This window comes from Diabrotica virgifera, chromosome 10, assembly GCF_917563875.1.
Source record: "Diabrotica virgifera virgifera chromosome 10, PGI_DIABVI_V3a".
NCBI classification, from domain to species: Eukaryota; Metazoa; Arthropoda; class Insecta; order Coleoptera; family Chrysomelidae; genus Diabrotica; species Diabrotica virgifera.
Genome location: NC_065452.1, coordinates 19,660,878 through 19,673,114, shown reverse-complemented (window position 1 = coordinate 19,673,114; position 12,237 = coordinate 19,660,878). Strand labels below are relative to the sequence as shown.

Below are 12,237 nucleotides of genomic sequence, written 5' to 3'. Positions count from 1 at the left end.
GTGTCCCGAACATGGTCTATTTCCAGCTTATTACCCTGGAGTACTATTATCCTATACCTGTTAGGAAATATTCAAGAATAAATAAAATAAAAGTTTAACTTTGACACCCTGTATTTGGGTTATTATCAACTTTCGTACTAAGGTAAGTTAGCTTAAATCGACCTATTTTAACCTCAGGAATCTAAGGTTAAGCTATGGCCCATTCTTTACCAAACACCCTGTATATGTACATGTACGTGTTTATCTTGGTATGCATGACAATGTGTCATCGTTTGAATGTATTTTTGCGACTTACTGGAAACCCCGTTGGATTAGTTATATTTATAATTACTTATTATTACCATTTATTAACCTATAATTTTATATGGCATTTCTTGTAGAAAAGCGTTCTTGAGCGTTCAAAATTCCCCTATTCCCTCCCGTAGATTCGCCTCTGTTCAGTAGTTTTCTAAAGATAAGCCGGAACTGCAGGTATGCTGGTATTGGATAGTGTGAAGTGAAGCATTTATGAAAACATGATAATTCTGATGTCGCTCTAGCAGCACATTTTCTATCGCACTTCTTCAGTTTTCTGAGGACTTTTCGGAGGTTTTCTGAAGACTAAAATACGATGCATCTATTTTTGACCACGAATTCATCTGCAGCACGCACAGATACATGAAGGAAATGAGTCTCTCTTCTTTCAATAATAAATATTTTCGTTCACTTGACCGTGAATTAGTGCACTTAACGTAAACCGAGCACCTGCATCCAATAACTTCAGAAGGGTGTAGCTCCAGAATAACAGTTTTTCACAACTAGGTCCCATGGACTTTTTTAATCTACTCACTAAGAACTATCATTGACCGAACTTTCATTAAATTCGACCGGGCCATATTTTCATAAGGAGTGTTGCGGGGTCCTTTGACATTCTCAGGAAAGTTCAGCTTGTTTGTATGATTTTTAGCGATTCGGTGGCATTTTCGTTTCTGATGACTGGACTATTAGTAATCGATATTTAAAGCAATTTGTCACCATTACTGTAGTAAAAATTCTGAGATGTAAATATGTCATTTAAACTGCTAGTTATTTCCATGAAAATACTCGTATTATGTCCAGTTTGGTGCTTTAACTAATTTAATCTTTTAAGTTGTAGTTAATTTAAGTTGTTAGGCGAGGCAATAAAGCAATAAACCTACTAAATTTTTGCAGTTAAATGCATCTCGAAATTAATGTACACTCGTTACTCCGGGGGGTTTTGGGGTCGCTCATCACGAATATCCTGTTGGTGATGGTCTTCGAGGTAGCTGGTGCCCACGTCTCTTGAAGTTTTGTGGGAATTCGATACAAAATCAGTACAAAGTAATTATTCGGGGGGTTGGCTGAACACGAATATTATCTCGACAATGGTCCTCGAGGGCAAATAATCCCGGACAAAAAATCCCCACAAATTTATTTGGACAAAATATACCCACAAAAAATTCCGGACAAAAAATCCCCAAGAAATATTTGCTGCCGAATAGTTCTATAAAAGTTTTCCCTTGAATGCAATCGAGTCAAATGTTTTTCAGCCTTAGTGCATGAGAGTTATAGCAATCGCCATGAAACCGCTTTTCGGCACGAAAATAATTATTAGCAATTAAGATTAAGCTTGAATTGTAATTTCGATTACCAAATTTCGAATTCAAATTCCATCCGAAAACTTCAAATTTTACATGACAAAAGAGTGAGTTTTTCAAAAACCGTAGAAGTTTTGGGAAAGGGCTAAGGCTGTGGGAATCATGTTGTAATTATTCGCTTTTTTGTTCAAAACATTTTCAAAACAAGTTTTTTGCTCACTCTGCTTTGAATAATTATGTTCAAAACATTGCCTATTAGTGATGATAACTTCGGTCCTGAAAACGATAATTTTGATTGTAGTGCAAAAAACCTGTTCATTTTTGTAAAGGACACCGCACACATCTTATGGAAAATATAATGTCACTAAAATGCAATAAAATTGCTGTACTACTAAATATCATTGCGCTAAGTCTGAATTTTTTATAATAACGGAGTAAATTGTAAATTTCGATAAACTTTAATTCCAAGTTACGTCGTTATTATAATTATCTGCATGGAATTGGTATTCGAAATTTGGTAATCGAAGTTACAATTCATGCTTAATCTTAATTGCTAATCATTATTTTCGTGCCGAAAAGCGGTTTCATGGCGATTGGAAAACTTTTAGAGAACTATTCGGCAGCAAATATTTCTTGAGGATTTTTTGTCCGGAATTTGTTGCGGGGATATTTTGTCAAAAAAAAAATGTTGTAGGGATTTTTTGTCCGGGATTATTTGTTGGGATTTTTCGTCCGGGATCATTTGTCCGAACCTGTTTGACTCGTCCCCTAAAGTTTTATGGAAACTTAACAAAAAAAATCAGTAGGTCCTGGGTACCAGCGATATTCCTGTCCAGCGACCCCAAAACCCTCCTTGTAACTACTTTGTATAAAACTCATTAAACTCCAGGAGACGGTGCTCACTTTGGACACCAGTAGCCACGGAGACCATCGCCGAAATAATATTCGTTTTCAGCGATTTCCAAAACCTCCGAGTAACGAGTTTGCACTGATTTTGTATTGAATTTCCACAAAACTCCAGAAGACGAGGTTCGTCCTGGCACCAGGTGTCTCGGAAACCATTGCCGTCATGATATTCGTGATCAGCTACCCCAAAAGCACTCGAGTAACCATTTTACACTGATTTTGTATCGAACTTCCATAAAACTCCACACGAGGTTTGTCCTGAGCACCAGGTGTTTCGGAGACTGTCGTCATCATAATATTCGTGTTCAGTGAGCCCAAAAACCCACCGAGTAGTAATCTTGAACTCATTTTTGTCAATTATTTTTTTTTCTGAAGATATTTTTCTTGCTCAAGAATGCAATTTCGTCATCATCACTTTAGTTCACAAAGTTTCCAAAGACTTTTACGAATCGAATGCAACATGTTTCATTGAGGTGCATCCAACTGCAAAAATTTGGTAGGTTTTGAGCTTTTTACTGCTTGATGGGTGGTATGAATAAAAACGGGGTATAAACTCCGAGTATGTTCTCATGAGTATGAGCATAAAGTATAAGTTTATACTCCATTTCATTTGAATAAAAATATGTTTCTACTCACACTCTCTATTTAATTTTTAAGTTTGTAGAGTGTAGTATGTACTCCAACATTTGGAGTATAAACGACATGCTCTTTTTTATTCATACGAGTCAGTGTCTCGCCTAGTTACACGTATTTTATTATTATTTAATTTTTTCTTAGCTTTGTGGGGGTATTGGAATCATTCACCACAACTGCCTCCCATCATATCAAGCAAATGAAGTACACAAGGTAAAAAAATACAAACATGGGTTCATTCATGATCCAGTGGTTCTGTGCCCTTCAAACACAGTGTCAGATGTACTTAAAGTAAAAAATGAGCACGGCTTCTGTGGAATTCCAATTACAGAGAATGGGAAACTTGGTGGTAAATTAGTGGGTATTGTGACTTCGAGAGACATTGACTTCTTAGACGACATTAATTTTGAAAGTATTAAGTTAGAACAGATAATGACCAAATTAGAGAATTTAGTAACAGCTCAATCTGGAGTAACATTAACAGAAGCTAACCACATACTTGAAAAAAGTAAAAAAGGAAAATTACCCATAGTGAACACCAATGGCAGTCTCATAGCTCTTATGGCGAGAACTGACTTAAAGAAGGCCAAAAGTTATCCCATAGCTTCAAAGGATGAAAACAAACAACTCATCGTTGGAGCTGCATTAGGAACTAGGGAAGATGACAAAGCTAGGTTAGCACTTTTGGCACAAGCTGGAGTTGATGTGGTTGTTCTAGATTCTTCTCAAGGAAACTCAAGCTACCAGATAGATATGATCAAGTTCATCAAAACCACTTACCCTAACCTCCAAGTTGTTGCAGGAAATGGTAAGTTTTTTTATAATAATATATGACATACATCACACATTTAAAAATACGCTGGCGGCAAAAATTTAGGTCACATTGAAATTGTGATGTCTTGTTGACTATCTAGTATTGGCTTGATGCGTTTCATTATTAATTTTTCCAGCACTTTGGAAAGCACAGGCAGTAAACTTATTGGCCTGATGATGTTAATTCTTCTAGTTTTTTTTTCCTGGTTTTGGGATCATAATTATAACTGTCATTTTCAGTTGTTGTGGAAAATAGTTTAATCTTATTGTTGCATTATGTGTGTGTTTGAGCATTATTGGCTTCGAAGTCAATGTCCATTCGCCATCTTACCTTTTTGGGATTATTTGTATTATTTATGCGGAAGCTCTAAAGGAGTGCTTCCTGCTTTCTACTGATTTGTCCAGGTATGTTTCCAATCACAATCCTGCTCCAATTTTACAAAGAACTATTTTATACACCTATATCTAATTTTCAACGATTTTTGTTTTTATTTGGAATTATTTCTTTTCATTGTGATTTTTTTTATCATTTTTTTATGTATTTTTTTTATTTACTTATTTTTTTATTTTTTTAGATATTTTTTTTATTTTTCATTGTCTTTTTTTCAATATAATTTGGGATATTAGACTAGGACACAATTTGACGCTCAGGGGTCGATCAGAGCATTTAGACGAGACAGGTGGACCTCGGATAGGCATAGGGATTAACACGAAAGGAAAAAAAACATATTAAACATATTATTGCATTAAAAATTTGTAATATTGCCGTCATTCCTTTCTTTGTTATGTTTTTTAGTACCCTGCCAGTTATCAGATCATAACCAGAAGCTTTTGTAGGATTAATTTCTTTCATTATTACATCCTTAACTTCATTGAACTTGAATTTCGGTATGGGCAGCTCCATTTGGTAAGGTTCATTTAGTACTCTATTTATTTCCTCCAATTCTTCAGGTGTTGATTCCAAGCTGTTTGGTTGAAAGAGTTGTGAGAGATAGCCACCAAAGGCATCTGCCTTCTCCATGTTATTTCTTGTCCATTTGCCATTGTTTTTTCTTATTGGAGATGTTGGTGTCTGAGGACTTTTTAGTATTCTTTTGGCTTTCCATAGTGAGTAGTCGGTGACTTCTGTTGGTGTAAGCTCTTCTAAGTATCTTTGTATATTATATATTATTTCCTGTTACTCCGTAAAGGATCATAGGGCATCCACGAAGCTTCTCCATTGAACTCTGTCTCTGGCCATAGCTACTACCTCTCCCCAGCTCTTTCTCATACCTTTGTAGTCAGCTTCAATTGTTCTTTTCCAGGTCGTTGCGGGTCGTCCTTGCTTTCTTCGTCCTGCTACTGTCCATTTTAGAGCTTTCTTTGTTATGTCTGCATTGTCCTTCCTCAGGGTGTGTCCCAGCCAATTCCATATTTTCCTTTCAATTGCAATTTCAATTGGCTCTTGTTTGGTTTTCTTCCAGAGTTTTTGATTTGTTATGATATTGGGCCAATATAAACTGCTCGTCAAAAGTTAGGGATATAGAAAATTATGCTGATTTTCATAGTTGATTTTTTCGCGAACAGACGGATTCCGCTATTTTTTTTATTTTAGCTTTTTCTTTAGTATTTACACAGTTGTGCAAAGGTTTACTCAAACTTATTTTTTTTTAAAATATGTTTTTCTTGTGTTAAGTTTGAGACACCCTGTAGGGAGAACGAGGTACAAATTTGAGTATACATCAGAATAATATTGTAGTCTTATGTTTTGTGAACATGCTTGTTGTTGTATCTTTAGAAATAAAAAAAATAGACGCTTTTGTAATTTAACATGTGTTTTAACCGAAACAAAAGTTTGAGACACCTTGTAGGGAGAAAAAGGCACAATGGTGAGTATACCCCGATATTATGTTGTAGTCTAATATTTTTTGAATATTTTATTTTTTTAATTTCTCTGATATCTTTAATAACAAAGAAACTAGACGGTATTACTCTTTAATATGTTTTTCTATGTTTCACATGTGTGATGTGACGCATGTCGTCAGTTAAAACACATATTAAAGAGTAATATCGTCTAGTTTCTTTGTTATTAAGGATATCAGAGAAATTAAACAAATAAAATATTCACAAAATATGAGACTACAACAAAATATCAAGGTATACTCACCTTTGTGCCTTTTTCTCCCTACAAGGTGTCTCAAACTTTTGTTTCGGTTAAAACACATGTTAAATTACAAAACCGTCTATTTTTTTATTTCCAAAGATATCAGGGACATTCAAAAAACAAAATGTTCACAAAACATAAGACTACAATACTATTTCAATATATACTCCCATTTGTACCTCGTCCTCCCTACAGGGCGTCTCAAACTTAACATAAGAAAAACATTTCTTTTCTTCCACCCGGTATAAGTACAAAAAAAAAGTTTGAGTAAACCTTTGCATAACTGTGTAAATACTAAAGAAAAGTCTTAAATAATAAAAAAAATTAGCGGAATCCGTTAATCTGTTCACGAAAAAATCTACTATAAAAATTCAGTAGAATTTTCAATATCCCTAACTTTTGACGAGCAGTTTACTTTCAAAATTTTTCGGAGGCACCTGTTTACAATACTTAGAGTTTTTTGACAGTTCCGTTCTCGCATTCATACAATAATACTGTTTTAACATTACTATTAAATAGTCTTATTTTGGTGTTTTGACTAATTTGTGTTGACCTCCATATGTTTGAGAATGTTGCAAATTAATGCTTGTTGTGCTTTTCTAAGTCGATGTTTAATGTCCGCCTCGATACCACCATGTACGCCAACTATACTTCCTAGGTAGCAAAATTCTTATACTTGTTTTACTTCTTCTTGATTGATATATAATTTTTCCTGTCAGAATTGACCTACTCTCATCTCAACCGTCTTATTGACATTTATTTGGAAATCAATTTTTGCCGCCTCTTTCACCAGTTTACTTAGCATGTTCTTCATATCATCTATTGTATGTGGTACCAGGCATATATCATCTGCATATTCCATATCGGCCAGTTTCTTACCATAAGTAGTTCCAAGGAATTCCGTTTTTTCTGTCTATGGTTTTTTATAAAATGTAGTTGAGACATATATTGAAGAGTAGTAGAGAGACATGTATTGAGAGTATACAGCCTTGCTTTACCCCTTCTCTATTTCCATTTTGTCCGTCATTTGACCCTTATGTAATACCTGGAATGTGGAATTCTAGCGTGGCTTAAAATGTTCCAAAGAGCTTTGTGTTTTATGCTATCAAACGCTGTGGCAAAGTCTTCAAACGTCATTATCAGTGCTGCATTCTTTTCTTTAATTTCTTCTATGATGATACGTGATGTAGCAATCTAGTCAATCTTCCCCTTCTAAAACCCGCTTGTTCATTGCGAAGATTTTTCTCAATTTCGACGTTAATTCTTTGATGTACAATATAGGCTAGTATTTTATTTGTGGAACATAACACCGTTACACCTCTCTTCGCATAACTGCGCGTCACCTTTTTTTGGGAGATTTATTATGATTCTATTATTCCGCTATGTGGGTACGTGTTCTTCATTCCATATCTCTGTCGGCAATGGTGCCAGTAACTCCACTGTACCCTCAATGTCGGGTTTCCATAATTCGGATGGGATATTGTCAATTCCTGCTGGTTTGTTATTCCTCAGGTGACGGATTGCTTCACATATTTCTGTCTTCGTTGGGCTCTCTGCATTTATTTTTAAACAGTTTTAAATTGGTCCTTCTGCATAGTCTTCTTCAGCAGACGGTTCGTTTTATTGCTCTGCTATGAGTTCTTTGTAATACTCTTGCCATCTATGGGTCTGTTCTTCTGTCGTTGTGAGAAGTTGCCCTCTTTTGTCTTTTAGTGGTTTGTTATCCTTTGTGTTCCTGTTTGCCAAACGCTTGGTGTTTCTATATAATTCTCTTTGGTTATTTGTTGCTGCTATTTCTTCTGCTGCTCGAGCCATTCCCTCTGCCAATTTTCTTTTGTCTCCTCCTCTAGCACTCTTTTACCTGTTTATTTGCAGCCTCATATTCTTGGCCTATTTTAATTTTGTCGTCACTTCCTTGTGCTGTATTTACTGTGGCTTTGAGGTCCTTCCTTTTTCTAATAAGTTTCCAGGTATTTTCACTTATCCACTCTTTTCGTTCTTCTTCTTGTTATCCTAAGATTTCCTGCGCATTTTGATGTACGGCAAGTTTAATCGTTTCCCATTTCTTTTCTACACTTATCTGCATGTTGTTTATGGTTTCTGCTTTCAGTTTTATTCTATTACTCCATTCATTATGAGTTTCGCTATCTTTCAATCAATGTTGTATTTCTTGCGTCTGTTAAATTGCTTATTGCTGTTTTTCGCCTTAATTTTTACTTTTATTTCCCCAATAGTAGGTGGTGGTTACTCCCTACATCTGTCGATCGCTTATTCCTTACATCCAGTAGACTGCTTCTCCATTTGTTACTAATCAGAATGTGGTCTATTTGATTTTTTGTTTTCTTATCAGGTGATATCTTGTGACACTTTTTATGTGGAAATATCGTTCCTACAATTACCATATTGTTTTCTAAACTCAATTCTATGACTTTTTCTCCATTTTTATTTCTTTCCCCCAGCCCGTGTACTCCCATACTTGCTTCTACCCCATTATTATCCTGACCTACTTTCGCATTTAGATTCCCCATAGGCATGATAATATCTCCTTTTTTTATCTTCCTCATAACATTTAATTCTTGATCAAACTTTTCTTTATGCTCTTCTTGACTTCTGTAGGTGCATAGCATTGCACAATGCTTATCTTCCTTATAAGCGAGTTGAACTGGGCCACTATTATTCTATCTGACACTGGATACCATTTAATTAGGTCTCTTTTGGCCTCCTTGCTTACAATACAAGTATTCCGACTCCATTTCTTCTATCATTGGTCATGTCATTTCCTGAGAATTGTGGTACACTGCCATTTGATGTTGTCTTCTCTCCTTGTCCGGGCCATCGTATTTCAGATAAGCCCAATACATATATGTAATGAAATATTTGTTGTAGGTCTATGAACTCTCTACTCTCTGTCATAAGATCCGTGCGAATACAAATAATCTTGTTAGTGAGTTTTTCTTAAGTTCATAATCTGACATCCATATTTATTATTTGTGTTAAATATATCTTTATAATAATCTCTTGTTAGCTGTTTTCAACATTTTATAAAATAATATTTGTGCACATTGACCTATTGCTGGTGGTAATGGCAACTAACACGTAAAAAATTAATTGTACAATACAAATAATTGATAAATAACTATTAAAGTTTTGTAATGTACAAGATAAAATGATGTCAACAACTATTATGCAAGTATGTTTAGTTTTATCAGTATTACTTAATAATACAATGTTCCTATTTGCATTACGTTTTAAAACCAGATTCCAAAATTCCATTTGGAAGAATAATACAGATCATTGTGATAGTCCAGGGAAATAGGGATTTTCTCAGGATACTGAATAATTATCCAGGTATCTGACAACTTTTTTAGTTATTGTAAACCTGTAGGAAGAAATCCTACCTGTTTCCTGCCTAGAGTTCGAGGCCGGAAGCTAGAACAAATAATCCCCGGTCAAATAATCCCGGAAAAAAATCCCAAAAATTATCCCTGGACAAAAAATCCCCGGACAGAAAATCCCCGGACAAATAATCCCCACAAATTTTTTTGGACAAAATATCCCCACAAAAAATCTCGGACAAAATATCCCCAAGAAATATTTGCTGCCGAATAATTCTCTAAAAGTTTTCCCGTGAATGTAATCGACGCAAATGTTTTTCAGCCTCAGTGTATGAGAGTTATAGATAGCAATCGCCATGAAATCGCGTTTTGGTACGAAAATAATGAATAGCAATTAAGATTAATGGTAGGGGAGCAAAGTATGCTAAATATGCAGTCACTCGAGCGCTTTAGGGACCTATTGGGTTGTGAAGAGTAGGTCTTAAAACCAAAAAAAGTTAAGTAAAGTTTTCCATTTTAGTGAGGACTTTCCATTTTTAATTTGATTTTCCATTTCCAACACTCGTTTTTTAGATTATAGCGCCATCTATCCATAATTCGAAAAAATGTCTCGAATAAAAGTTACTTATTTTTACGTAAGGTATCCAAATCTGCAATAACAAATGGATTATCCCATTTAAAATTTTAAAGTAACCCCCCACCTCAACTCCGTGGGGGTCGTGTTTGGTGCCATTCGATAGATTTTTCAAAAATATTGAATAAGTATATTTTTCAGTTTTTCGATCTGATGTTCATTTCGCGAAATATCGCGGGATTCGTATTTAAAACATTAAATTTACCCCCACCCCTCTCCGTGGGAAGTCGTGTTTGGGAGGGTTTAAGTATTACGTAACGCGGTTTTTGAAGATTTTTGACCCCGCCCCCCCTCCTCTAACGCACCTTAATGGGGCGTTCACGTATTACGTAACGCAGTTTTTGACCCCCTCCAATAGGGTGGTGCGAAAAAAGTCAAGTTGATAATTCCGTGTCGCTATAGTGCGGAAAAGTTGCGATTGGTAATTACAAGAAAAACAAAAAAAAAGAATTATTCAAATCGGACTTTATCTTCCGATCCCGCAACGGGCCTAAAGATTATGAAAAAACTGAAATTTTACCTTTTTTTCAAAAAATTTTTATTCAAACTCCATGCATGTTTTATTTATCGCTATAGTCAGATTTATTTACAATTTGCATGGTTGAGTAATAAAAAATACTTTTCTGCACTTAACGAATATCTTCCGATCCCGCAAGGTCATTCAAAATCTATAAAAAATTGAAATTTTTGATGACTTTGATGAATTAAAAAATATTTAGTTATCTCATTTTTCTCTTACATTGTGAAGCTCTTCGCTCGTTTAGATATTGTATGACAATATTTAAACAACCCAGAACTCACAACGAGGAGGTAGTTGCACTTCTAGCTCCACTCACACCCTTCTCTCCAACCAACCAATGAGTGTGTGTTTTTTACATTATGTATTTACATATATACACTTCTTTTAATCTGTTTGTGCCTAGCTTTTAAACGCAAACTTTTGGTTGGCAGTGATTGCCAACTGTTGTAAGGGCTGATTGTGATTTGTGTTGTGATTTGGTTGTAAGATCTGGCAGCATGTACCTTGATTTAAGTGTCGCCCTGATGAATCGATCTCTTGATTGGGGCCCACAACATTAGACATGATACGATGCTTTCGTGACCAACTCTACGCACCGCTAATCAGCTTGCGTGTGGCAGGGATAGTTTTGTACATTTCAGTCTGGCATGTAGCTCGATGTCATGCAAGAACTTATAGCTTCATTCGAAACTCTTCACAGAAGTGGCGGAAAAGATAGTTGTGCAACATTCCAGTCTATTATTTTAGTTTGTCCTGTGCTTCAAAATTTCAAGTAGTAGGGAGAAAGGAAACACATTAAAGAGGCTATGGAGAGAGTTAAACGCAGGACAGACTAAAGCCAAGGGCTAAGGTATTAGAAATTTGATTCCTCTTACTTTAAATTTTGAAGCACAGGACTACACTGAAATAATAGACTAGAATACTAGAATGTTGCAAAACTGTCTTATCCACCAGTTCTTCTCAGAGTTTCAAATGAAGATATAAGTTCCTGCATTACATTATGCCAGACTGGAATGGACAAAACTATCCCTGCCACCCGCAAGCTGTCGAGCGGTGCGGAAAGTTGGTCACGGAAGCATCGTCATAATGTATGTGGGTCGTGAGTACCAATCAAGAGTTGGATTCATCAGGGCAACACTAAATCAAGGTATGTACATGGTGCCAGATTTTATTACCAAATCACAATACAAAGTTGGCGTTTAAAAGCTGAACACAAACAAATCAAAAAGAAATGTACATATTTATGTAAATAATGTAAAAAACACACACTCATTTGTTGCTTGGAGAGAAGGGTGTGAGTGGAGCTAGAAGTGCAACCACCTCCTCGTTGCGAGTTCTGGGTTGTTTAAATATTGTCATACAATATCTAAACAAGCGAAGAGCTTCACAATGTAACAGAAAAATTAGATAACTAAATATTTTTTAATTTATCAAAACCATCAAAAATTTTAATTTTTTATAAATTTTGATTGGCCTTGCGGGATCGGAAGATATTCGTTAAATGAGGAAAAGTATTTTTTTATTACTCAACCATCCAAACTGTAAATAAATTTTACTATAGCGATAAATAAAACGAACATTGAGGTTCAATAAACATTTTTGAAAAAGTAAAATTTCATTTTTTTTATAATCTTTAGGCTCATTGCGGGATCGGA

The 12,237-nt window shown here is 35.3% G+C and overlaps 1 protein-coding gene across 1 annotated transcript in view; it reads left to right on the top strand.

Moving 5' to 3' along the window:
- LOC126878712 (inosine-5'-monophosphate dehydrogenase) overlaps positions 1-12,237 on the top strand; it is a 123,314-nt gene that overhangs the window by 38,197 nt on the left and 72,880 nt on the right. Inside the window, exon 5 of the mRNA XM_050641577.1 lies at positions 3,282-3,945. Coding sequence (XP_050497534.1) covers positions 3,282-3,945 — 664 coding nt within the window. The remainder of the gene's footprint in view (positions 1-3,281; positions 3,946-12,237) is intronic.